The following is a 27,090-nucleotide window of genomic DNA, read 5'->3' on the forward strand; positions in this document are numbered from 1 at the left end:
CACACACACACACACACACACACGCACGCACGCACGCACGCACGCACACATATACATATATATGCTGCAGTCCTCACTGTTGTAATTAGAATTGCCATGTTTGACAGTTTTAGTGGTCATCCTATAATACCAATAATTTTTATTCTAGCCAATCCCATAACACCATGAAAGCAATCACATTAGTGTAGTTGTAACTATGCAAAAATATTATTCGAGTTCATCCTCAAAGTATAATACCATGAAAAACCAGCTAAAAGTGCAAAATTATAAACGAGATGACACAGTCCGAAAATCGAGAACAACATCGTTACGCCGACCGAAATTAACTTCTATGGGAGGTAAAATCGAGGTTATTAATTGATGACTTTGCTTCATTTTTTCGGTTGCCACGGTGTATTGTACATCGTTCTTTTCCCTGGAATGAAAAATGTGTCGTATTTAGTGTTAAATAAGGTATAGATATTCTTATGTGGCGAAGTATTTGATTTTAGCATCCACAGGACCGTCCACGGAAACATTGGGTCCTGTTATACTTTATTGTATTGTGTGAGGTAACAGTTTATAAAATCATCTTAGCGTTTATAAAAATTTCAAAAGCAGTTTTAAAATCTATAAAAATTTTGTTTGTTAAGAAAGGTGTTTATTAACGATACCAAGGACGAACAAGTCGTGCGTCTGGTGGAAAGCGATACACTTGTCCAGAACAGTTGCAGTGGTCAGATCTTTGTCATTTGAAACTCTTAGTTTCAAATGTTTTAAAACATAGGAAATGAAACTATTTTTTATTGGCTAAGTCGTTGTGACTGTGGGACTCAAAAGGTGTTGTGAAGAGCCCAAAAGGACTTTATTAACGATACCAAGGACGAACAAGTCGTGAGTCTGGTGGAAAGCGATACACTTGTCCAGAACAGTTGCAGTGGTCAGATCTGACAACAAACAAACACAAAGATCTGAGGGTCGCCTTGAAACATAAGTTGACAAGTCCCAGGTGCTTGTAATTGACCAAAATGGTTGTGACATTTAATTAAAATTACTATATAATGTTAATAAATTGAGTAAATTAAAGGATGATGGGCAAATTTCTATGAAACTTGGCCGTACGACCCACAGTGACATAACTAGGGCTAGTATTAAAGTCTCGATATTGTGACTATATTTTTAATAATCATCATCTCAGCCCGTTAACACGCACTGCTGGGTATAGGCCTCCTCTTTTGCACGCATCTACAATCTTCTGGCCACCCAACGATATCGTCCGACCGTCTAGCAGATAGTCTTCCTGGAGGACGTCTCGCTCCTACCGGGTAACGCCTTCGGTATCAGTGACCGCATTGTACATCGGTCGTCGTCCAGCCTAACAACGTGTCCTGCCCATCTCCATTTTAGGCTCGCGATCCACACTCGTTCGCTGTCGTACCTCCACGTTGGGTATACGGTCGACGAGGGAAATGCCGATCATGGTGCGCTCCATTGCCCTTTGTGCTACTCTGATTTTGTGCATGTATTCCTTTGTAAGCGACCATGTCTCGGCACCGTAAGTAAGTATGGGCAGGACGCATAGGTTATAAACTTTAGTTTTCAGGCATTGAGGGATTTTAGATTTAAAGACGTCCTCTAGTTTTCTAAAGGTGGCCCATCCCAACTGAATCCTTCTTGCAATGTTCTTGTCTTGGGAAGCTCAGCCAAAAGATAAACAGTGTCCAAGAAAATGTGCTCGTCATCTACATCTAGCTGGGTGTTCCCAACGAACACGGTGGGTTTTGAGCCCGGACCGTTGGATATGATCTTGATTTTGGACTTGTTCATCTCAAGGCCGATATCTAGTGAAGCCTCGTGAAGGTCTTGGAGCATAGCCTGGAGATCAGCGGAGTTCCCACCCATGAAGATCAGATGAAGATCGACTGCGAAACGTAAATGCGACATGCGGCGACCATTGATGTTAACACCTCTCTCATTAAAATTGAGTGTCTTCATTACGTCTCCAGGACAGGAAGAGTTTGGGAGAGATGGTGTCTCCTTGTCTGACACCACGTATGATCTAGATGAAGCTTGAGGGTTCATGCATGCGCACTTGCATAGTCGCGTTCCTGTGTTCGACACTGTCGAAAGCCTTCTCATAATCGACGAAGGCGAGACACAAGAGTCGGTCGTATTTGCGGCATCTCTCCATTAGTTGTTCAATAATAATACTATCAATATACCCCAGGTTTGCTTGTTTTCAAATATAGTGGAATACAATCCAATATCTTCACAATACGTAACGTTTTATTGTTAAAGCAACATTCATTCTTCTATGATCACTTCTAATACATCATGTGCGGGGGGCGACAAATGGCTCATGTCGTCCCAAACTGAGATTCCATAACGGCAACGACATGATCACGGGTTTTTAAATTAAGGATTACTACTTGTTTTAATCACCTGCATCTCGATATTCCGGCAATTTTGATGTATTAATAATAAGCTTCTTTTGTATGTAATATAAAAATAAATGTATGTAAATATAAAAAAGCTCTACACACAAAAAATTAAAAATTAAAATGAATTTTATTTACTCCAACGCGTATCACGATAAATTACCTTTTTACCTTGAAAAAAAAAAAATAATAAACGTACGAATTCTAGATCCGGAGAAAAATAGTTTCATTTCCAATATGCAGCAATCACAAAAACCTAAGACTTCGATTTAAACCACTTACGTCTTGTCCTTAGCGAGGGCTCCGGCCAATGTTAATCCCTGCAAGCAGTTGCCTATACACTCCAGACTTAGGCAGTACGGGTGGACATGACGTGACTCGACTCGTTCTTGCACCATCTTCAATGCCTTATTGTGGTCACAGGAGTGTATCTGGCAAATTAATGTTTATTATAATATTAATAAGTCTTATAACATCATTAAGTGCAGAAAAACTTTCATAGATTTCTGACAGATGGCGGTACGACAAAAACTAGTTGAAATACAGAAAAATTCGTAAGGTCTACTGGTTCGTTCCGTAGCTCAGTTGGGAGGGCATCAGACACGGTATAGTGAAGGCGCTGGTTAGAGTCCAGCCAGATCGAATAAATTATTCTTTAAAACAGCGGAGTGATTTTACAAAAAAATAATTGAATATCAATATATAGTAAAACTTCGTGATATTCAATAAATTTAATATTACAACCTTTCACAAGTTTGTCACAACATGGCGCTACGGCAAAAGAGCCATAAAGCCATAGAATTAGATAGAGAAATTCGTAAAATCTGCTGACTCGATTTGTAGCTTAGTTGGTAAGAGCGATAGTCTCGGTGAGGCAACAGACTAGTAGTAGTTCTAGCCAGTAAGATATATTTTTTTTCTGTGTTTGTTAGATCTTTGTATCAATGTAATAACAAACTATAGTACGAATCATAATGCGATGTCAAAAATGTAAACAAAGGTTAAAACCACGGTTTGTGGTCTGTGGTTATATATAACCGAGCAAAATAATGCATTTTCAATGGTATTTTCCAATTTTTGACGATAATAAATAAATGTTTATAGCTCTCTTTAAGCTGTAATCTGATAAAACTTAGAACAGGCGTGAAAAGTAGTTAAAAATCATAAACAAACATCAGCAATAAGCACATAGAAAAGTTCGTAAGGTCCGCTGGTTCGTTCTGTGGCTTAGTTGGCATAGTGTCTGGCACGGTTTACTAGAAGACATCGGTTCGAATCCGGCCGGATTGAAGGAATTTATTCTAAGTTTTCAATCTTTGTTCTTAATAATTAAAACTTAGAACAATTTACACTTTGCAATATACATTTTTATTTAATTTCGTTTAATACAATAATTATAACAAAAGGATTAATTAATCGTAAGATCGCAAATAATTTTACGACACTGCGCACTGGTAACACAATCGGGATCAAAAATATTTTTGTGCCGCCATTATGTCGTGTCATTGATGTCATTCATGCTTCCTTTCTCGAACTCGTATGTTTTCTTGTCTCCGTAGTGTGTTTATTAAATATGTGTGTTATTGTTAAACTTTTTGTTTATTGTTAATATTTTGAAATAGATAATTAAAATTGTAGAAAAAGACAACGTTCTTTTTTTACTAATTCTGTTAAAAATAGAAGATTTAGCACAGTATATTTAGCACATATAGCATTCACATTTTGACCATGACACATTTTTGTTTACATTTTGGACATCTAATTATCTAATTAAATTAACTAATTATGATTCATACTTTAGTGGAGTATTTTCACAAAAAATATATGGATATCATGGTAGTAAAATACATTAGTTTTCTGGGTGGGTTTACTTCAGAAATAGAATGACATTACTGTTCGTAAGATTGGAAAGTCATACTCAATGCACTATTGTTTATTGCATTAATATTTATAATTGATTTATTATATAATATCCAACAGCACACATTTTGATATGTATATATAGGGTGATTTTTTTTTAAACTGGGACAGTATGAGGAAATTCGAAACCATAGAAGATACAAGGAAACTGTCTTAGAAACCATTAAGTATTTTTTTATGAAAACAATTTTGACATAGTCAATTTTTTAGTTAAGCGTGAATTGTCCATAAAAACGAAAAATACCATGAACAGTCCCATTAAAAAAAACACTATATTAATGTAAATAACTTAGGTAATGTATACATTACCTCGATCATGACGTCCATGCATATCAAAATGGTGGTTAAGAAAGGTGAAATGGACCACTTCAACAAAAACTGCAGTTTGTGATCGGCCCCTATCACATACGTATCACCTTGTTTGGCTATCACTTTGCTGTGTATGCAGTATTCAAGTGCGTTACTAAATATCTGAAAAGGTATAGTGTTTTTATTGAAGAGTTTCTGTGAAAATATTGCGGGATCATTAAAAGCAACTATTAGCGTCATTTTATCATAACGATTTTTTTACTGTTACTCGATTATAAATTTAGACATGACTAATTGTCAATGTTGTAAATGTAATTCATGAATTTTATAGAACAAAAAATTGAAGAATTCTGTGGTCTGGGATCCCTGGAAAAAAAATTGCTGGAAAAGATACAGACTCAGTTCTGTAGGTATCTCTATAAGAGAGAGTACGGGTACTACCCTCTACAATCCAAATAAGTTTCAGGTATTGTAGGGTGTGAGACATTAAAGTTTAGGCGAAAACCAAATCTATTAATACATTACAGTAAGATTCTTAGAAGTGATATAGATAGCCCAGTAATATTTCAATCTATTCGTTTGTTTGTGCCTCAAAATTATACGCGATTAGGTGTTGCACGTTCACTTCTAATGTTTGCTTCCAAAAGTTCCTAGAGTTTCTTGCTCGTTCTTCTCAGGGAGGTCAGCGTAGAGAACGAGCAGTAGCTTAAATGTGACGATTTCAAGTGTAAATTTATTTTACCTATGGAATAAATAATCTTTGACTTTGACTTTGACTTTGCGTTTCCAGACGGTGTTCGCACGAACCTCGCCCGCAACTCCCCCACGCCTCGATCTCTTGCCTAGCTCAATACTCCTCCTAGACGAGGTACGTGACGCCGATGTGCTCACCGACAAGTAACATTTGACATTTTGACATATTTTTGAATAACTACTTGACATGATCATAGATGTACTTAACATTATTGGTTATTACTATTTTTTTTTATAAAATCTAGTGACGGGACGAACAAGCCGTGCACCTGATGGTAAGCTACACGCCTGTCCATGACAATTTAATTGACTAATTTATAGTTTTACTTTCTTTTTGTCTTATTGTTCACCTTGTAATTTTAAGTATTGACTTGTACTTGTGAGTGCTTTGGGTGCCACAGTATATTATAAAATAAATAAATAACCAAGAAATTGGAATTGCCATAGAATATCAAAATTGTACGGAAACGGCGCAACATTGCATTTATGTTGTACTTACAACATCCTCATTTCTATCGACGAAGAAAAATTCGTGTTTCAGCAGTTTTCTCACTCCGTTGAAGTCTGCAACTAATTCATCTGGAATAAAAATGTTTAGGCCTCTGTAAATGGTGTCAGCGATTACCGTATTGTTTTAGTGATTAACATTATAATGTGATACACTATAGATTAGATTCAAATCGAAATAGATCCGGTCGGGTAGTCTCGAAATCAGATGGGTTTCTGAGCGAGAAGATAAACCTGATTCCTACTATATCTTTCTAATTTGTGAGTTAAATCAACTATTGTTCCGATTAGAAATGGCAAAAGTGTCCTATCGGCCAGATGTGAATCGCAATTATGCACCTCGACTCGGAAAAGACGCAGTTTCCGAACGGGAGTGGCAATCAAAATCTAGCTGCAAGTCGACGAAAATTTTTCTGTGTGTTCGAACTTTGTATTCACAATCATAACAAAACTATACTCTAGCCAAATTCGATGTAGAATATTTAATAACAAAACGTTGCTAGGCAACCAATGATGACATAGGAAAAGAACATTTTTTTAATGCTCATTATTAAAGCTTCCTCTGCCCCCACGACCTGCTCTCGTAATTGGAATTTAAATAGGTAATTGGGTTACGTAGAAATAATACTTACTTAGCCAATTATTATAAATAATAATAATAATAATATGAATTTACTACATATTATATCATCCAGCATCTATTTCCGATTCTGAACTTGAATTACCACTAGAACTCGAATGTTTGCAATCTCTCCCTTCAAATCAAAAAGTCATTAGGGATGACACAGTTTTACAAATAATTAATTACTGGTCATTTTTGTGTCATTTTTAAGTAGTTTTAAACTTCTCTTGAATAATATTCATTACAAACATGGCTTCAAGATTTAGTATTATCCATAATCTAACTGAATTTCGTAGGAAAATATTGAAATTGTTGTAACTGTGAAAGAGTCTGGGATAAAAACCCTAAAAATCAAATGTTTTTGTTTGTTGACATTTATTCTACATCGAATTTGGCTAGAGTATAGTGAGCTATTTCACACAATAAATAAATTAAGCACATACATCTGAATTCAAATTATAACAGATGATAAACTTAAAAATAACATGGAAATTTGTATTCGGATGCAAACGGAAATCCGAAGATTGCCGAGAGATGCCAAGTAAATAGTTTTAGTCTACATACCTCTGTGAATTACTGATCTCTGTACAAGTAAAGAAACGACTGCAGGAGGAACAAGGTAATGGAGTACAGGGTTGACGTAAAGCTGCAGTTGTACTATTGGCACGGCGTTCACCATCGTCTCTGCTTTTAATATGTGACCTGTAACAAACGGCACTAGAAATATTTATACCACCTTTACACCATACCATATCATATTATAATTATACATTTGTGTGTGGAATTTAATTTTTTTCCAGACGGCATTTTAGTATTTTTCTTGTTGTCTTTTTTGGTACTGGCGGACACAGGTACTTCTTATGTAAATCAATAAAAACAAGAAATATTATAAAATCCAGTTTTATAAATTAACTCAGTTAAAGAGTAGTGAGCAATAATTTGATTACAAGATTTAAACATAGCTAATTCGCGTTAAAGTAGTGAGAACCTCATTTTGCCAATTATATGATTTTATTGTCGAATGATACGCAATATATAATTCATTCAAAACTGACTAATTGGAGCAGAGGTTTCCAAACAACATCGAACCGGCCGGGAATCGAACCCGGAACCTCAGACATGGCGACACCATGGCAACCGGTGTGCAAGCCACTCGACCACAGAGGTCGCAAAAAAATTCTATTAAAATAATCTATAATTTAAATATCCATAAAATAAAACTAAATATAATAATAATCACGCACACACTCAACATAGCCCCGCACTAGGGAAACCCCGTGTCGCGGGTGCCATGGATACACATAAATTAAACCCAGTTTAATAGCAGTAGAGCTCCTTGTGAAAGAGTTCGTCCAGGGAAGTACTGCCACTTTACCTATTTCTGCCGCCAAGCAGTAATGGGAGCATTCCGGTTTGAAGGATAAGGGTGCTGGAGAAATTACGGACACCTAGGACTTGTCAACTTATGTCTCAGTATGACGGTCGCAGTGGTAGTGCTCCTCAGATCTTTGCGATTTAAACTCAGAGTGGCACTGCAACTGCTCATTACAAACACTTCTTATATTACAGATGTGTTATTTTGATATTCGATTCAATTTTGCCAAAATTACAACTACGTCAATGTAGCACTAAATGAAAGAATTATCAAATATTTTACGACTCTTTATAAAATTAATTTACATTATAGAAAATATTGTCAATTAGCCATTTCTTTAAATGAGCCTCGAATTACTGTTTCAGCCTTTAATATCAATCGAAAATCTGTTATAAATTCTGATTACCGTTATATAAATGCCGTAGTCAAAGATCGCGCTTTTTATTACATGGAGAAAAAACGGTCTTTGTTCTTATCTGATGCTCTTTATCTTTATATTTATTAACGGAGTGTACATTGGATATTTTAATAAAAAGGTTACTTTGATTACGTACAAAGAGGCATATTTCCAAAACGTATATGTCAGTTTTCTTTTCTTTGTACTCTTTGAGATAAAAGTCACGGTTTACTACAGATTATTTATGCGCGTAAACACCCTTTTTAACCAACTTCAAAAAACTGATTTAACGAATTAATTCCACTGATTTTTTTGTATGTATGTTACGCGATATCTCCGACATTATTTTGAGTAACCTATCGCAAACTCGAAAACTTTTTGTCCGAAATAACGTTTGTTAGAATTTTCATTACACCGAAAAGCGAATTATAACGAAACAGTTGTTCTTTCAGGATATGTTGAATGTTTATCGCAAAGACACGATTAGGTTCGGTTTAAGTTAGGTTTATAAGAAAAAACAATTTCCTTTCAAAATTACTTTCGAGGTTATGAAATTTCGACCAAATGTTATTTCTGGAAAATGTCGTTTCGGACTACTGATAGGTAACCATTATTTTGTGAACCGATTTTGATGACTCTTTTTTTGTTGGTCCCATTTAATTTGAAGAAAATATTCCACCTCTAAGGCTGGCAAACTATGGGATGTATCCGATTTCGCGCGCTTTCCGGTAATTGATTTCAATAAAACTTGGCAAATAGAACCTCTATTTGCCAAGTTTTATTGAAATCATTCTCATTCATCACTAAATTTTGAGGTCGGTTTTTTTTTATAAAAAAGTTATTGTATTGTGATTTTTTTAAACGCATCGACTTTGTTTCCCCAGTTTTTGTTCTTAATTCCTAAAAGTAGAAACGCCGAAGGTAATTCAAAATTCAAAATGATATCGCTGTGCACTCGAACATTGACTGATATTTTGTTATCTCTCAGGTTCATTTCAATGCACATCGTCGTACAATATGGTCTATTTTTTTATCTTAATCGCGAATTGCAGTATTATCATGATAAAACAAAACTATAACGTATGATTATTAAGATCGGCTGGATTTGAACCAATGTTTTCTAGCAAACCGTGTCACACGCTATGTCAACTAAGCGTATTCAAGTTTTTAAGTTTTATAGATTTCTTATAGTGTATATTTAAGAGTGTCTTGTGTTTATTACAAAGTAAAGGAATATTTCAGAAAGGGGAATTTCTACAAAAGGGACATTGCGAACCTAAAGGCGTCGTAGGTAGTCGTTTTAAATATCGTCATTTTACGTTGACGGTAAGTCTGTTATAATTCGCTAATATAATATGCGCTTTTGTATGAAAAAGAATCCGGCAAAGTCGCGAAAGAGTGTACAATTTACGCAACATTTAAATTAACTTTCATCTTATATAGAAAGTGTGAAACAGTAAAAACTTCAAGAAAAATTTAGCGGTTTTATTATTTTTTCACCGAAAACATCACATCATCGTTTAATTCATCACTGGTTCATCATGAGACCTTTTATAGTGAGCCAAAATCTTATGTATTTTTTTTAAGATACAAAAATTATACATGTCACGCCATTTCGCCCGGGGATTTTACAGAAGAAAAAATGTATTTTAAAAAGCGGTTTCCATGTTTCGAAAGCCATTTATGTGAAAAAGTGAACTTTAGATTTAAAAGCATCCGAACGTACTCCAGTTATTGTTTTAATTTCACAAACTTGTTAACATTAAAACTATGCTATAACACAGGTCACATTCTGGCCAGAGCGCGAATCGATTTACTTAAAGAATTTCAACATCAACAAAGAAATCAAACAACATACCTTTCATTTTGGCTTTGACTTCATCAGACATATCCATCAAAGTTCCAGAAATCAATCTGAGCCTTTTATCTTTATCCAGAGCGATCATTTTACTATGTACTACTAAAATTCTGTCCACACTACTCTTAACATCATTTTCGAAAACCGATGCACCAAGATTCTTTAACAAATTTACCACCCAGTGAACTTCTTTTAAAACTTCGTCGTAAGATAACAATTCGTTCTTTATTAAGCTTTGCATAAGAACTATGGAAATTAAATTTGTTATTACAACAACTGTATTTTTCTGTTGTAAAGTTACGGCATAGTTTGCTATGTCCTGAACTTTTGAGAATTGCTCCGGAGTTAACTGTTGTAGGTCTAACGGTTTAAGAGTTTCTTCGGAGATATTGTAGTCGTTTTGGATGTAATCTTTGACGGATAATGGGGAGCCGAGGTTGATGTATATGTTGCCGAAATGATCGTTCAGACTTCGTAGCGCTTTTAGAAAACCCTGAAAGAAAAGTTGCATTAATAAAATAATATTAGCCATCATGAAATATATTTACATAAAACTGTACTCTCATTCTCCGTCCGAAACAAATACAGTCAAATCGCCCCACCCCTCATGGAAGAATGACGCAAGTGGAGTTACGTCAATAGTAGATTGTACAACAAGTGCATAAAATGCGTCATTTACCCGAGACGAATATATCCTCGTATAGGTCGAGGGTAAAATGAGTTTTATGAACATATATATATACACTCTGCTTTTCACTTCGATTGCGAGGCAATTAAACAGCAATATTACAAATAAACGATAACACAAGTATTGCCAAGAAAAAATAAGAACTTTCCGCCAATGTACTTCTTTTTTTTTCTACACGTGACTCAGGTCGGACAACGTAATGGTCAGTTATATTTTACAAGCTTTTATTTAAACTTATTAGATTTACTATTGCCTACCTTTTCAATTTTGTAATATAACACGGATTAAAAAAAAATTAAACTTTATTTCATAAAGTTCTAGCGTGTGTGGCTGTTGGCGCAGGCGTCATTGCCTCGGTCTTAAACGACGATTTTATTTTATGCACTAGAGCATAAAATCCTATTTCATGCAAGCTACACCCAGCATAAATACGAACTTTAAGAGCATGAGCAGTGAAAAAATGTTTATTGCTCCATTAGGTACAAAAAAATATAACCCACATCTTCTCCAATTCTTGTAACTCTATCTACAATATTAGTCGATAGATATACTACAATTGGAGAGGATATGGGTTATGTTTTTCTGTATCTAATGGAGCAATAAATGTTTATAACGTAACTCCACTTATGCCATTCTTCCATGAAGGGTGCGAAATAAGTAATACTCGACCAAACTAATGACAATGACAACAGCATCCATGGCCGAATGGTTACCATTCCATGACTGCCACGCAGAGGTCCCAGGTTCGATTCCTGGGCCGGGAAAAGTATTTGTATCGCCTACATTTATTTCTCTCGAGAGTTTGGGTGTAACTTGTGGTTGTCTATGTGAGTGTCCATGGCGCCCTCGACTCGGTTTCTCTAGTGCGAGGCTATGTTGAGTTGGTGCGTTAATATTATTATTATAATATCAAGTAAGAAGCTTCATTCGCGTCATGTGTCCTGTTATTTGGTTGAGAATTACTCATTTGGCAGTAACTGTTTCGGACGAATGTCGGATGGAGACTGAGAGCCGATGGGCAGAGATCGAAATAGGCAAGAAAAGTAAAGAAAATGAACGAAATAGTGTGGTTAACGCCCCCCGATCCCCCCACCCCCTTCCCCCTTCTGAATTCCCAGAATTACCCTCTAGCATCAACGCCCCGCAATTGCTTCCGAGGCCCCTACCGCCCTAGGACTCTTCAGCGCGCACTGGAGCGGTGGGGACCACTTTGGAAAACTATGTTCTAACGCATCAGCGCCAACCCAACTAGGAAGCGTTCAAAGGGGTCGCCATAACTGAACACGGTCGGATAGATAGAGACGTTTATTCCTAGTATCTATAAAAGACAGTACAGTTCCATTAACGATAATTTGTTTTAACTAAACTAGCAATTACCTAACTTGCCTAAAATTAAAATATATACCGAGGGTTGTGAACCTGCACGTCGAAGAAGGTTCACTATCCTCGGAAAACGTAGGACGTCCCCAACCCGCATTGGACCATAGTGGCGGACTATGGCCTGACAGGAGATAGTGCCCAGCAGTAGGACGTATAAAATGTGTTGATGTGATTCTTAATATCATTAGTAAAGAAATAATTGATACAAGAGACCGGTAACGTCTTTGCGGTAGCCACTTTGTTTGGAAAGTGCGCAAAACCGGGTTCATCCCCTAGTTTGCCAACCTTAGAGGTGGAATATTTTCTTCAAATTCAAATGGGACCAATACTGAGGTGCCTTCTTTCCAACAAAAAAAGAATCATCAAAATCAGTCCACAAGTTCCGGAGTAACCGCGTAAAATACACACAAAAAAATACAGTCGAATTAGGAACCTCCTCCTTTTTTGAAGTCGGTAAAAAAAGAAAAAACTTACGCCAGTAGACTCCTTAGGTTTAGGTACTCCAAGGTGCTCATATGCAAACAGAGCCTGCTCCATGAGCCGGTCGTACGTGATGTTCACGGGTACGATGGTAATGTCATTAACTTCTCGTGCGAAGAAGGGCATTAGCATCATTGATAGCATTCCTGAGGGTAAATTGTAAATAATTACTTAGGCCCGATATTAAAAAATCAATATCAATCACAGAATATAAGCGCACCAAAAACAAGCCCTTCAAACGCACACTGGAGAACATTCACTGTGTTACTGTCTTAACTCAAAAGTTGAGAGAGCATTTATGGAATCTGCCCATGGAAGGCATCGCCATACCTACACCAACAGACAGTCTTCTTCCGTGGACCAAATTGACACCTGCTGATGTCCCCTCATCGATTATGATCACTTGGGCTGGGCAGAGTCCCAAGAACTGCCTCTTTCAACGAGGGCCGTCTTCCCCATATAATTATTGGGTCACAAACCAGAGTACGCGCAAGAAGAGTTGCTCTTCAGGTCATGGAGGTAGGCAGCCTCATAGAAAACATTAAATCTTTACTTGAACTTCGTGGTTGGATACATGGCAGTCAAGGTCTTACGAAACTAATGACTCCTCTGGTGGAAGAGAAGACCAACCTTTCGGTAGAAGAACTGGAGAAATATACAGTACAGGTGTACTCAGGGATGTTGGCACATCGTCTCAGCCTAATTAGCTGGTATTAAGAGTGGATACTACCTCGGCTCGAATTTAAATTTTTCCCGTACTAATATGGTTTATTTTACTTGGGTCGAACGTCACAGACATTGGCTTTATTTCATAATTTATTTTTTTACAAACGAAATTAAAACCATTTGAAAAATGTATATCGTTACTATATGGGTTCTATTTAGTTCAGTTGATATAAAAAAAAAAAAACATTAGTGTATGTTATTAGTGTAAATTTCGAGGTAATTTTTTTTTTCAATCGTGAAAAAGCCATTTCAGGTTGTATAGAACTTAATAAAGGGAATTCCCTGTACTACTAGAACCCAGAAAATCCAGACCGAATTTAAAAAAGTTCGTATCCCAATTAGTCCTAACGGGTATCTAATCCTCAGTGCCCATATTGCAAAGCGCTGTGTCACCGACGTCGTCGGTTTTTGTTGGTCAAGGTTTATGGATGATGCCATCAATCTAGTACATTTATTTAACCAGTATCTGTGTCATGTCTATACAGAGTTATTTGTAAAATACTAACAACATCTTTTATTCCATGACTAAACTACATACATAACACTACATCATAAACTTACGAAAAATAAACTTTTAAATTTTTGATGTACTATGACACTTTTTAGATCTAAAAGTGGAAGTAAATTAATTTGCTACTCCGCGAACCCAGTGAAGGTTAAATCGTGCAAAATAGCTGCGCTCGTGTTGAATATTTTTTCATGCAGTTAATTATCCCACCCTCCCTTCGCATAAAATGAACAACAATTAATTTTCCAACAATCTTGAAAACAAATTGGGAACAAGTCAGTCTCCTTTCAATAATTTTGATTACTAAATAAATAATATAGGAGACACCTGCTCAGCAATGTGACCGATAAATGGGTAGATAATGATGACTAATAATATAAATAAATACACTACATAGTGATGATTAAACAATATTTTTACACATATCATAGTACGAGGGTAATTTTCAGATTAGTGCTTCTAATAAATATATATATTTTGCAATACTGCGTTTTTTTTATTTATGCGTTATAAGGGCAGCGATGTATCGATTGTATCGATACATCGCTGCTTTCATAATGCAAAATTGATGCTGCGCAAGGTCAACCTAGAATGCAAAGTGAAAAGGTCTTACCATATTTAGGTGATAAACTTTTATTACTACGGCTCCGTGTACCCTCTAAAAAGAACTCAATAGGCGCGCAGCTCTTGGCTACCAGCGTTCTGACATACTGCTTTAGGGTAGCTGCGTACAACGGAGCTCCGACTAGAGTACGCCGTATGTAGAAAGCACACGTCTCGCGCATGCGTCGGCCTAATATTACCATTGAGTAGAAATCTGGAAGAAAGAGTGCAATCTTAATATAAATGTGTGGGTGTAGTACCGATCATCGAGTATGTAACCAGAAACAGAGACGAAATAAGGGCCATCCGACCCTGGCAACTCATCAGGCAAATGGGCCTTATGTCACTTTCATTTCAGCAGGCTGATTTTAATTCTAATCGGAATCTATCTGATCGGATAGCCCATCCGAGTCTCGAAATCAGATGGGTTTCCGAGCGAGAAGATGAACCTGATTCCTGCTACATCTTTCTAATTTGTGAGTTAAATCAACTATTGTTCCGATTTGAAATGTCAAAGTTTCCGATCGGCCAGTTGTGAATCGCAATTATGCGCCTCGACTCGGAAGAGACGCAGTTTCCGATCGGGAGAGGCAATCAAAATCAAGCTACAGGCCTGAAATCACAAATTAGAAAGCTGAAATAGTACAGCGCCAATAACTGACCTATGTGTACGTCTCAGTATATTCCAAAAATTTTCTGTATTTATTGTAATAAAGATTATATCTCTAACAATGCCGTGCTGTTCTATTCGGTGGTATGGAAAAAACAACAAAACATCTAATTACAAAACACACGGAATCACATTTCAACGGTTATTAAATATGTAATATTTCAATTTTCGTCCATTATACCAAAGCTCAAGTTTAACTGATCGTATTGAAGTGAAACAATTGACGACACTCGTCAATTGTTTCGAATTCGGGCTAGCAAATCGGAGCGCAGTTGTCACCGTAATGATTTGGCAGAATAGTTTTCAAACAAATTAAATGACACTCCGTCTCTATTTCTGGTTATATACTGGATGGTACCGATTAACGAAAATCCTTCCATCGAAAGCCGTAATATTACGATTGAGCAGAAATCTGGAAGAAAGAGTGCAATCTTAAAATAAATGTGTGGGTATAGTACCGATTAACGAAAATCATTCCATCGAAAGCCATCTGGTCGATCACACCCACATAGCTTCTATGAAATACGATTTGATAAAAAATACTACGTACTACGTATGAAGAATTTCACACAATCAATATAAAGATTACAAGTTATATTGCTTTAATTCGACAATCCGATGTTTATCATTTAATCGATAATCTACGAAGTAACGTGACCGGTACAGTCATTTTCCATTTTGATTTTGCGTGGATACGGAATACGAACATGGTATGTGGTAAGGATGGGTACTCTGTAGGTATTGAAAAGTTTGTACTTGACAGTTGTTCCAGTTCGCACGACCATGGTATGCATTTTATAGTTGTAATCTATATTAACTGTCTCAGTGGCCGAACGGTTACCACGATGGACTGCCACGCAGAGGTCCCGCGTTCGATTCCCGGGCCGGGAGAAATATTTGTACGGCCTACATTTATTTATTTTGAGCGCTTGGGTATAATTTGTGGTTGTCTACTTATGTGCACGTCTATGGCACCCGCGATACAGGTTTTTTGTAGTGTGTGCGTTTAATTTGTTGATTGAAATATTAAGGTAGTTATGTAGACATAATTATGAAATTAATGTTTTCGAAACTTCATGGCTTCTCCAAATCTATAGTATTTACAAAATAGCATAAAATTGGGCAATTTCAAAACAGTATTTTAGTGTGAAAGTGATAAACCGCGACCCTATAGACGGTCATGGAATTATGGAATTCGAGATCAAAAATGTTAACAAAAGAGTTGCCATTACAATAAAATATATTAAGAATCCTGCAAATGTGGAAAGTTCTAAACATACAAAAATTTTGTAGTATGTTTAACTGTGTGCACGTTGTGTGTATGTACATACAAACATAATATTATCAAAAGGTATCTTTTAAACACCTTTTGATAATATGTTTAATAACAAAAATTGTGTAAAATTCGTTATCCTAATGACAACATTTCGAGAATACACAAATTTTGGCTGCTCTTTTTCTTCATATGTTTTTTGATGCCTCGGTGGCTGGTAGGTATAAGATGACTGTTGGAAGTTTGTGAGACATATGCTGTACAGTTTAAAGTATAATAAAAAAAGAGTGAGTAATGGTATTTAGTTATAAAAAATACGGCACCATCGAATTAGCCTCCTATTTGGTTAAAAGGTATAACTTTAAACCTTCTTGACCATTTCAAATAATTAGGTCACTTCGTGACAGACGATTTATCTATATATCGATATATCTAACTAAACGTTACAAAATGTGTGGTTCGATAAAGCGACCATAAAATTGCAATTTGAACGGATATTATAGTCATTCAGTTGAAAGTACTAATAGTCTATGGACTGATTATTGTCTGATAATAAATAATTTTTATTTTATTATTTACCTGCCTTGGTATGCATTTTATAGTTGTAATGTATATTAACTGCATCCGTGGCCGAATGGTTACCACGCTGGTCTGCCACTCAGAGGTTCCGGGTTCGATTCCCGGGTCGGGAGAAATATTTATATGGCCTACATATATTTGTCTCGTGAGTTTGGGTGTAATTTGTGGTTGTCAATGTGTGTGTCCATAGCACCCGCTATACTGGTTTTCCCTAGTGCGGGGCAATGAGTGCGTGCGTTTGATTTCATAATTCAAATATTAAGGTAGTTATGTAGACATAATTATGGAATTAATTTTGTTCGAACGCTCATGACTTCTCCAAATTTATAGAAATTGTTCTGTAGCATTCAGAAAATAACATAAAATTGGGCAATTTCAAAACAGTATAATTTAGCGTAAAAGTGACAAACCGCGACCCTATACACGGCCCTGGAATTATGGAATTCGAGATTAAAAATATAAACAAAGTGTTTTAAGTTGTATTACAATAAAATATATTAAGAATCCTGCAAATGTGGAAAGTTCTAAACATACAAGATGTTTAACTACATTTCGAGAATAAACAACTTTTGGCTGCCCTTTTTCTTTATACGTTTTTTGATGCCGTACTACACGCACTTTTAATATCAAGAGTATAACCTTTATTAAAACTCGAACAAAATGTTTATAATTTATGAGATATCACTTGATCAGTGACAGTGGTTTGTTTACATTTTTGTTCTTGAATTTCATACCGAGTATAGGTCTTTAGTTCGTAGGTAACCGGTAGCACTAGTGGAGTTTTTGGCATATAAATGACTGGGTTATTTAAAAGGGTTATTTAAAAAGATAATGAGCACATTTCATGCAAAGGTAGGTTCCTATTTCAAACATTAACTAATGAAATTCAATGACATTCAGTAGACTTCAAACGTGACGATCTACGAACTAAAGACCTATACTCGGTAATGAAGATTACCTACCAGTAGTCCGAAATAATATTTTCCAGAAATAACGTTTGGTCGAAATTTCATAACCTCGAAAGTAATTTTCAGACGGAAATGTTTTTTTTAAACCTAATTTAACCTAATCTAACGGAACCTAATCGTGTCTTTGCGATAAACATTCAAGATATCCTGAAAGAACAACTGTTTCGATATATTTCAGTGCAATGAAAATTCGAAGAAACGTTATTTGGGACAAAAAAATTTCGAGTTTGTGATAGGTTACCAGTGCTACCATTTAAGGGTTCAAAATTGCATTTGTCAGTTTTCATGATAATATTAATCTATTCATAATAGTACCTCCCTAATTCTGCCCTCGTTGTCATAACTAAAGCATTTGCATTTTGGCAACTTTCGAGATATTGGTACCTAGTTTTTTTTTCTTTGAAAAATGACATTTGCGCCGATTTTGCTTGACAGTAAATCTGAAACTAAATTAGATATAAAAAACCGCTTATAGGGGGTTGTCGATGTTATTTCGCTGATCATAAATATGTTAATAACTCAATTTCGCTAAAAAGTAGATAACGTTACTTATGATAAGGAAGGCAGAATTTATACCCTTTAGAAGATTAATAATAAAGGTTTAAGCACTCACCCATGCCAGCGGCAACGGCAGGGAAGTCGATGTCATAATGGTAACAAAGATATGTCATCAGACAAAAATCCGCGTAGCTGCGATGTGTGGGAAGAAACATCACTGGGTTACGGCCCATTGTCGACTTTATCTGTAGATATCAAAATTACTTTATTTAACATGCAGCATTAAAAATAAGTAATAGAAATTAATAATAAACTCATGGGCCTGTGACTGAGCTAGACAGGACTACTTAGTAAATATCCCTCGATATATTCTGCCATAGCCTGCACTTTTGATTAACTAGATTTTTTTTTTAAATATTATATTATATTATATAATTTTTAACTTTTGATTAGTCTTAACTTTTGTTTTGTTCATAACAACTACACTAAACTGACAAACACAAAAGAGGCCTGAGGAAAATTGTGTCATAAAAATATAAGTCCCTAAAACAATTCCCGTGTACTTGTCCCCAAAACTGGCTTTTGTAAATCATCTCATCTCAGTACAGAGTACTAAAAAACCAATCTCAAAAGTCATTCACCACTAGTTTACCACCATTAGAGGTGGAATATTTTCTTCAAATTTAAATGGGTCCACTACTGAGGTACTTCTTTCCAACAAAAAAAGAATCATCAAAATCGGTTCACAAATGCCGTTATCGAGTTATCGCATAACATGCATACAAAAAAAAGTAAAAAACATACAGTTATGTTAGGTAGTTATACGAATTAAGAGTTTCCTATTTTTTTGAAATCAGTTACAAATATAATTCCCTAAAACGATTCCCGTCTGCCTGTCTCTAGAATTGCCTCTTGTGAACAACTGAGAAAGATGAACCGATGCGAAGACAACGGTTTAATAAAGGCGGAGAAGAGGTGTAGAGGAAACCCACCATCCGTAATCTGCGTATCCTAGCACCGAACCATCTGTAACTGCCTCGGTGGCTGAACAGTTACCATGCCGGACAGCCACGCAGAGGTCCCAGGTTCGATTCCCGGGCCAGGAGAAATATTCCCTAATGCGGAGCTATGTTAGTGTGGGCGTTATTATTATTATCTGTTGCGTCCATAGATATAGAAAAAAAGGGGAGATTTGGTATGGGGGCGTGGTTCGTGTCGCCTCGATGTGATCAAAATGATCATATCGAGGTGACACGCCTACAAACATCGCCACAGTGACATGGCGATCGTTGTACATACAAGATCTCTCGTAAACCGTGAAAATGCCAAGTTGTAGCGATACATCTTGTAAAAATTTGAGTGAAAACAAAAATTTTAAAACCAGTGAGATAACATTCCGGCTATTTTCATTTTTAGTTACTATTTCTATTAATATTCAATGTTTTCTTTTTGTCTCCATACAAATATCTAGACTCAAATATAGTGATGTTCATTTACAATGACTGATGTTTATGGACAATAAATTTTTACTGAAATGTTTGAATTTCTTACTATGATTTTTGTAATTAAAGTCCCTAAAATATCGTAGCGAAAAGCATTCACGTTAAATTGATTTCTTTTATTTTATTACTAAACATTTTATTTCGAGTAACTTTAACACAACTCATATTTCGGACAACCGTTTCAATTTCATGTCAATATGTATGTCGCTATTGATTGAAGAAAAATATATGTGTATTATTGTTTCAGGTAATTTACATATTTAAATTCCATTATACTCGTAGATTAAACGTAGAATATGTTTAATTTTTAAGTTTTTCCAATGAGTTCAAAATAAGAGAAGGTTTAAAGTTACAGGATACTCGAAATGTTGGTTTTCTTATTACTATTTCTTATTATATATTATTTTTAATATTTATTATTACGAAAAATGAGTTTCAGCGCCATCTAACGTGTAATAGTTAGAGCTATTATATACTAGTAGCATTTTTACTAAAACGTCACCTGATGGTGACTGGCTGAACCAGGATGAAAAAAATAATTAAATATTGTAATATAACTTTTACTCGAGTGACTGTAAGTTTAATTTTGTTAAATTTTAAAATCGTGTTATGTCGATCACAATCTTTAAGTTACGGTAGTAGATAATAGAGCGTAAAGTTTGAATTGCACACAAGCTAAAAGGTGGCGACATCGGTATCCGATCCTACATAGCGTCATTACATATCTCCCCTTTTTTTCGTCGTCGTCGTTATAGCCAGACGCAACCATAGATCTATGGTTGCGTCCGGCTATACCGACGACCCTACTGTACCAGTCTTTTTTATAATGAAGTAAGTGACAGAAGATACGACGAGTAAGTCGTGCGCCGGGTGTTAAGAAACACACCTGTCCACAACAGTTGCAGTGCCACTAAGAGCCCTCAACCGTAAAGATCTCAGGGCACAGCCACTGCGCCCATCAACCTGTGACATAAGTTGACAAGTTCCACATGCCTGCAATTTCACTAGCACCCTTACCATTCAAAACCGGAACGCAGTAATGCTTACTTTACTGCTTGGCGGCAGAAATAGGTAAGGTGGCCGTACTTCCCTGGACGAACTCTTTCACAAGGAGCTCTACTGCTACTAACACTTTATAACTCCAAGAACAAACAAATTTCAATTTTATCTCTTACAATTAAGAGTACATGTAGCTAGACACTTTGAATCGTTTCATAGTCAACGATGTGTATGATTAAAAATTTGATGTGTGGGATTAGAAAGGTTGTATACTGAAATTTTTTCCTGAACTGAAATCCCAATCTCGAAAACAAATTAGGATCAAGACCTTTGAATACTTTTGATTAGTAAATAAATAATATAAGAGACCCCTGCCCAGCAGTGTGACCGATATGTAGATTTTTACACATATCGTCACATCAAACTACGAGAGTAATTTTCAGGTTACTTTTCACTACCCAATATTTGTACGTAGTTAAACAAAAAGAAGCCACGGTATGACTTCTTTTTATTTTCCCGATATTTCGGAACGGTTGCACGCTCCATGGTCACGGGTTGACTCAAACTTGATACTAGTGATAATCATTTAGTGAATAACCACGAGTCTTAAAATCTATATAAAAAGAAGCCAATACACATCCAGTCACTTTCGAGGTACGGCAGTTTAAAAGTGTTTCTCACTCTTGTTTTATTTTCAAAACTTATAATGTCATGTAACTCCAGAGATATTAATTCATGTTTAGATGTTGGATTTTTTGCTAATCTAAGAGGTTAGACTTTAGAAAACTTTTGGTACATATAACTCATTTTTTGATAATTTTGTGGATTGAATCCTTTTTGCTTAACTACGTCCAATTTCGGTGGCAATTCTTTATTACTGCAACTGCTATGGACAGGCGTGTCGCTTAACACCAGGCGCAAAACTTATTCGTTCTGTCACTTGGTATCATTAAAAAAATTGTGTAGTATTTAGCGGTATTTTAGCGCGATTTCTTCACAATTTGTCATAATGTGTAAAGTCTATTCTAAATGGTTTATGTAGTCAACAGCACATCCAATTATACACACTTGTTTGAATATTGCCTCCAGTGCAACGTAATTGCAACGGAACAAGATCCGTCAATGTGTAGTCGGTGTGCTGCCGCTTTAAAACTGACAGTAACAACATTGTTGATGTAATGACATCATCATAGCTTTGCATAGTATAAAGGAATTACAGACTGGAACTACAATATATTCTTGTCACAAAACGCAAATCTTATTGTAATATTGACATTTAACTGCAACGTTCGTGTTGTAATAAGAATAAATTAATTATTTATAAATCCGCAACACAAAATTTAAGTTGTTAACTTATAATATGCTTTGATTGTAACTTACAATAGTTCATGTATGGTCAAGCTACACTATGAGTAAAGATGGGTAAGCCACGTACACAAATGTATACGCATGAATATGTAAATATGTACCTACATAACATCTGCAACTGTACTTGTAGTGGACCTTGAATGCATAGAATGGTCTTAACTGCGCTATATGAATGAGATATTTTTTTGATCAGGAAATATTGCCTTTATAATGTGGCGGGCCGCATATGAGTATCAGGATACAGAGGGGTCGATGTCAAACGGTACGATATCATCAGGGACTGCAATCAGCATTTTTTATGACAAAAAATTGCGCATTTGCTTTCCAACTCACTTGGTGGAAAGTGACGATGAGGTCGATGATGAAGCATGCACACGTAAATAATGCCTATTCATTCTAGCCTAGAAAAGATCCAAGTTATAGCGTTCACGGAATATTTGTAGGCAAGGTATTCCACTCCATACCCGTTCGCCTCATAAATGTGGAATCTTTGGAATACCCATAATATAGGGGTGGAAGCCCAGCCTAAGTCTAGTCCCCCCAATGATGGAAAGGTGAAGATGAAATTAAATCATGCAATTCTATCGAAAATACTTTCCATGATACATTCTGTAGAATATCGATAAGCAGACAACTTTACGGGGGTGTTCAAGACTTTGCAGCTTCGCCTCAACTAAATCCTCTAGTCCTCTATAAACTTCTCGGCACGCTTTTCAGCTCAATCGAAGGTGGCCAGATGGTTTTAACAGAGTCATCCCATAGGTTGCAGCAGTACTTCATACGCGACAGGACTTGTGCTTGGTACAGTTGAAGCAGCTGTACAGTGTGAGTGGCGATGATTCCACGCTGCAGGAAGTGCAGGTGTGGAAGTTCCATGCGCGTCAGTCCCTGCTTAGAAAGTGGAGGGAGCGACTGGCCCAACCTAGAGCCGGGCGCAGGACTGTGGAGGCTATGCGTACGGTTTTTGAACACTGGATGGACAGGGCGCATGGGTCCGTGACTTTCCGGCTAGTGCAGGTGCTTTCCGGGCTTTGGATGCTTCGGGAAGTACCTACTTCATATATAGCCAGGGGGGAACCGACAACCGAATGTCACCATTTGGCTGCTACGAAGACACGGCACAGCACACGCTCCAGGTGTGGCCAGCCTGGACCAATGAGCACCGTGAACTGTTTGCCGCAGTACGTTACGATCTGTCACCTGCATTAATCAAATGCTGGAAAGTGACAGGTCGTGAACAGAGGTAGTATCCTTCTGCGAACGCGTAATGAACGCAGAAGGAAGCCGCGGAGCGGGAGAGGGACCACCACCCTCCTTCCAATCCGCCGCAGGAGAGCCATGACAGAGAGAGAGGCATGACAGAGCCTCCTCAGACGCCCGTCTGAGGAGGCTGTCATGCCCCCCTTCAACTCCCATAACAGGGGTTATGGTGGTGGACGCGGGGGCATCCGCCTCCCGTAATGTATAGGCACCGAGGTGGTGCGCGCGGTGTTCCTGCGTGCCCCTGTAAGTGATGAATAGGGTGGTGTTTCTCCAGCTCCACCCCAACTGGAAGGGCCCTTTGGCCGAGGGCCAGCGCCGTCGGGACCACGGAAGAGTGCGAAAGCGTTCCCGTAGTCCCGGCAAAGGGTGCAGGGACGGAACACCGTGGGGTTTTAGTCACCGTCACAGTCAGATAGTAGCAGTAGAACTTCTTTTTGAAAGATTTCGTCCAGGGAAGTACTGCTACCTTAGGGCCATTCCACAGTAACGGGTGGGACATTTTGACTCCTTTTTTCTCGAACTTTAAGTAATTTCTCCCTGACCATTAGTTAACTAGCCTTAAAGTGAAAATATCATGAAGCCAGACATACAACTCAACCTCAATAGTTTATTGTCGTAAGTTTATGACATTACTTATATGACGTGACTATTGACGAAGCCTTGTGCTGATCTTTAGGTTATACATTTTATTATTGTTCATAAATGCATTTTGTAAATTTTGGAATAAATGAATTTGAGTCTCCAAAAAAAAAAAAACTTATATGAGTATAAGTAATGTCATAAACTTTTAATTTTCTAAGTGTGACGTGTCTCACGACAACCTACTGTTTGAGTTGATGGCTTCATGACCAAGACAAACTATTAATATTTTGTTCGGCAATATGTTATAACTTGAAAGTTAAGGTTATATTTTATATATACAGAATGTAAATTTGAGACGGGGCAGCAAGGCCAGCCACCTTGATCGTTTTAGTTACAGGAAAACGGTTCTAGAAGACTATCCATGAATTTTGAAGATATTTTGATTGGCATTCACAGATTTTGGAAAAATGGTACAGTCAGCAAGGTAAAGGCAATTTTTACAAAACTTTTTTTTAAGCCTTCGACTCGTCTCTCTCGACTTCAACTTCCTTCTCAGGGCGACAGGCGCAGTGGCAGGCACTGAGATCCTTAGACACCTCAGATCTTTGTGATTTAAACTTCTGAGTGGCACTGCAACTGTTATGGACATGCGTGTCGCTTACCATCAGGCGCATTTAGTCTTCAACGTTACTTAGTATCATAAAAAAAAAGACAACTACACCAGCTACTGGTCTAAAACTAGGGAATAAATTACACATTTTACTAAACCAACTGTTCTAGTTTAAAATTACCTTCATAACTGCAGGTTCATTGACAAAGACTCCAATTTTCATCATAAAGCAGACCTTGAGGAATAAGATGCCCATCCACCTTATAGTGTGCAACTTTTTATCCAAGCCCATCTCTTCCAGATAATCTAGGACTTCCTTCTTGAGTTTTTCTTTACGTACTCCAGTTCTTGCACTTTCCTGATATTTTTTAGTGTTTTTAAATTTTGGAGTGCAACTAATAAACAACCACTCTGTTACATGGTCTTAAACTACAGAATATATAGGGAAACTTCTTTCTACACCAGGGCCCTAAGTCTGCAAATTTTTTTGAAGCCACTATTGTAATACCATTGACATTCCACTTCGATCATATTGCAATTATGATCATAGTTGTTATTCTGCTAAAACTAGTTGCAATGGCAGTTGAGTTGCGGTGGAGTGGCAGTGATGGCATTCATTCATTCAATGCTAGTAGCAGTTTTAGCAGCAGTAGAGCTCCTTGTGAAAGAGTTCGTCCAGGGAAGTACTGCTACCTTACGTATTTCTGCCGCCAAACATTACTGTCAGCATTACTGTGTTCCGGTTTTGAAGGGTAAGGGTGCTGGTGAAATTACAGGCACGTGGGACTTGTCAACTTATGTCTCAGGGTGACAGGCGCAATGGCAGTGCCCCTCAGATCTTTGCGATTTAAAGCTCTGAATGGCACTGTAACTGTTATGGATAGGCATATAGCTTACCATCAGGCACACGACTTGTTCGTCCTGTCATTGGATATTATATAAAAAAGAAAATATTATATAAAAAACTAACGACAGAAGTTGCCTTAGTATTAATTTTCATTTAATCTCCTAAGGCCCCAGATACATAATATGCGAAGTGACTCAGACCCAGAGAATATTATTCCTATGATCACATAAATGCCCAGTGTATATTATAATGAAAAAACTGCATTCAAATTTATTGGTATGTATTCCATAAGACCATAAATCCGTAAGACCTAAGTATAAGGGCCAAACTAACAATTTCATAATTTTCACTTTTTTGTGGGAAATGCTTTCATTTTATAATGAAATGAAGCATTTTCCACAAAAAAGTGAAAATTATCAGTTGTTAGTTAACTAACAATTTCATCATTTTCACTTTTTTGTGGGATATTCTTCATTTTACAATGAAATGGAACATTTCCCACAAAAAAGTAAAAGTGGTGAAATTGTTAGTTTGGCCCATAAACTTATAATCCTTCGAAATAACCCTATGGTATGTAGAAAAAAATTGTTTTCATACAAAACTAAGGGCATCCTTGCTTGGGCCTGAAGCATGTAATTAGATTTAATACATTTTAAGACACATTGGGCGTTTAGCACTTATCCCATTGCAGTTTGCTGGGCATTAGGAGGATAATTTAGGCTGGTTTAAGAGAAGTGCACATTTATCAGCCAACCATCCTTGCAGAGCATATGAGCATCGTTTTACAGTGATGTGGATTGCTCCGTATGGAACACTCTCATATACAAGCCATCTGTGCGTTTATTGTAGGCAACTGTCTTCCGTGAATATCTGCACTAAATTAAATACTCGATTCAGAACTCGAGTCAGGAGGATAGTCCGTACCCACAGCAGTGAAGCAATTTGGTCTTCAAATGATATATATATATAGAACATTAGTAGATTACATCATTAACTCGCCATATTTAGAAGCTCGATGGGTAGTCATTAACAAGTCACTACTCTTAATTTTTAGCAGAATACCAAATATACAAAATCCTGTCATTTACACTCATGGTACTGAGAAAATTTAAAATTAGCAGACTAGGAGCCCTCTGTAAAGGGTTGATAAAAACAACAGTTCTTTAGATAATATTTGGTCTTAATTATTATTTGCATATTCTTACCGCTTCAATGACGGAATCTAAATAAACAGAAGTGGCGACAAGGTCTTTTAAATCTTGCGGTGAATAATATTTTTCCAATATAAACGACTTTTGTGGATGCCATGCTTTCGTCATGAAGGAAAATATACCACATTGAGTGTTCCTCGGCTCCAAAATATCATGGAAATGCACAACTTCACTCAT

The 27,090-nt window shown here is 36.7% G+C and overlaps 1 protein-coding gene across 2 annotated transcripts; it reads right to left on the reverse strand.

Moving 5' to 3' along the window:
- Positions 1 to 122: 122 nt before the first annotated feature.
- On the reverse strand, positions 123 to 27,090 carry LOC113226585 (dihydroxyacetone phosphate acyltransferase). 2 transcript variants are annotated; one of them, XM_026459278.1, is made up of 11 exons: positions 26,908 to 27,090; positions 25,037 to 25,213; positions 18,647 to 18,776; positions 14,554 to 14,757; positions 12,701 to 12,852; positions 10,159 to 10,651; positions 7,093 to 7,230; positions 5,899 to 5,978; positions 4,647 to 4,808; positions 2,700 to 2,848; positions 123 to 415 (listed from the first exon to the last, which is right to left on the reverse strand). In XM_026459278.1, exons 1-11 carry the CDS (start codon positions 27,088 to 27,090, stop codon positions 265 to 267), a joined length of 2,019 nt encoding a protein of 672 aa, XP_026315063.1. In that variant the 3' UTR covers positions 123 to 264. The 2 variants fall into 2 exon arrangements, with proteins under 2 accessions (XP_026315063.1, XP_026315064.1); XM_026459279.1 differs by lacking the exon at positions 25,037 to 25,213 and having other exon boundaries at positions 26,908 to 27,052.

The sequence above is a fragment of the Hyposmocoma kahamanoa genome, unplaced genomic scaffold, assembly GCF_003589595.1.
Source record: "Hyposmocoma kahamanoa isolate Upper Pololo Valley unplaced genomic scaffold, ASM358959v1 192, whole genome shotgun sequence".
Classification (NCBI taxonomy): Eukaryota; Metazoa; Arthropoda; class Insecta; order Lepidoptera; family Cosmopterigidae; genus Hyposmocoma; species Hyposmocoma kahamanoa.

Coding starts and splice junctions, on each gene's coding strand:
- LOC113226585 (XM_026459278.1), bottom strand. CDS start 27,090: ATGAGTGAAGTTGTGCATTTCCATGATATTTTGGAGCCGAGGAACACT. Junction 14,758..18,646: donor TGCCGTTGCCGCTGGCATGG/GTGAGTGCTTAA, acceptor TCTTTCTTCCAG/ATTTCTACTCAATGGTAATA. Junction 7,231..10,158: donor AGTCAAAGCCAAAATGAAAG/GTATGTTGTTTG, acceptor CGTTTGTTACAG/GTCACATATTAAAAGCAGAG.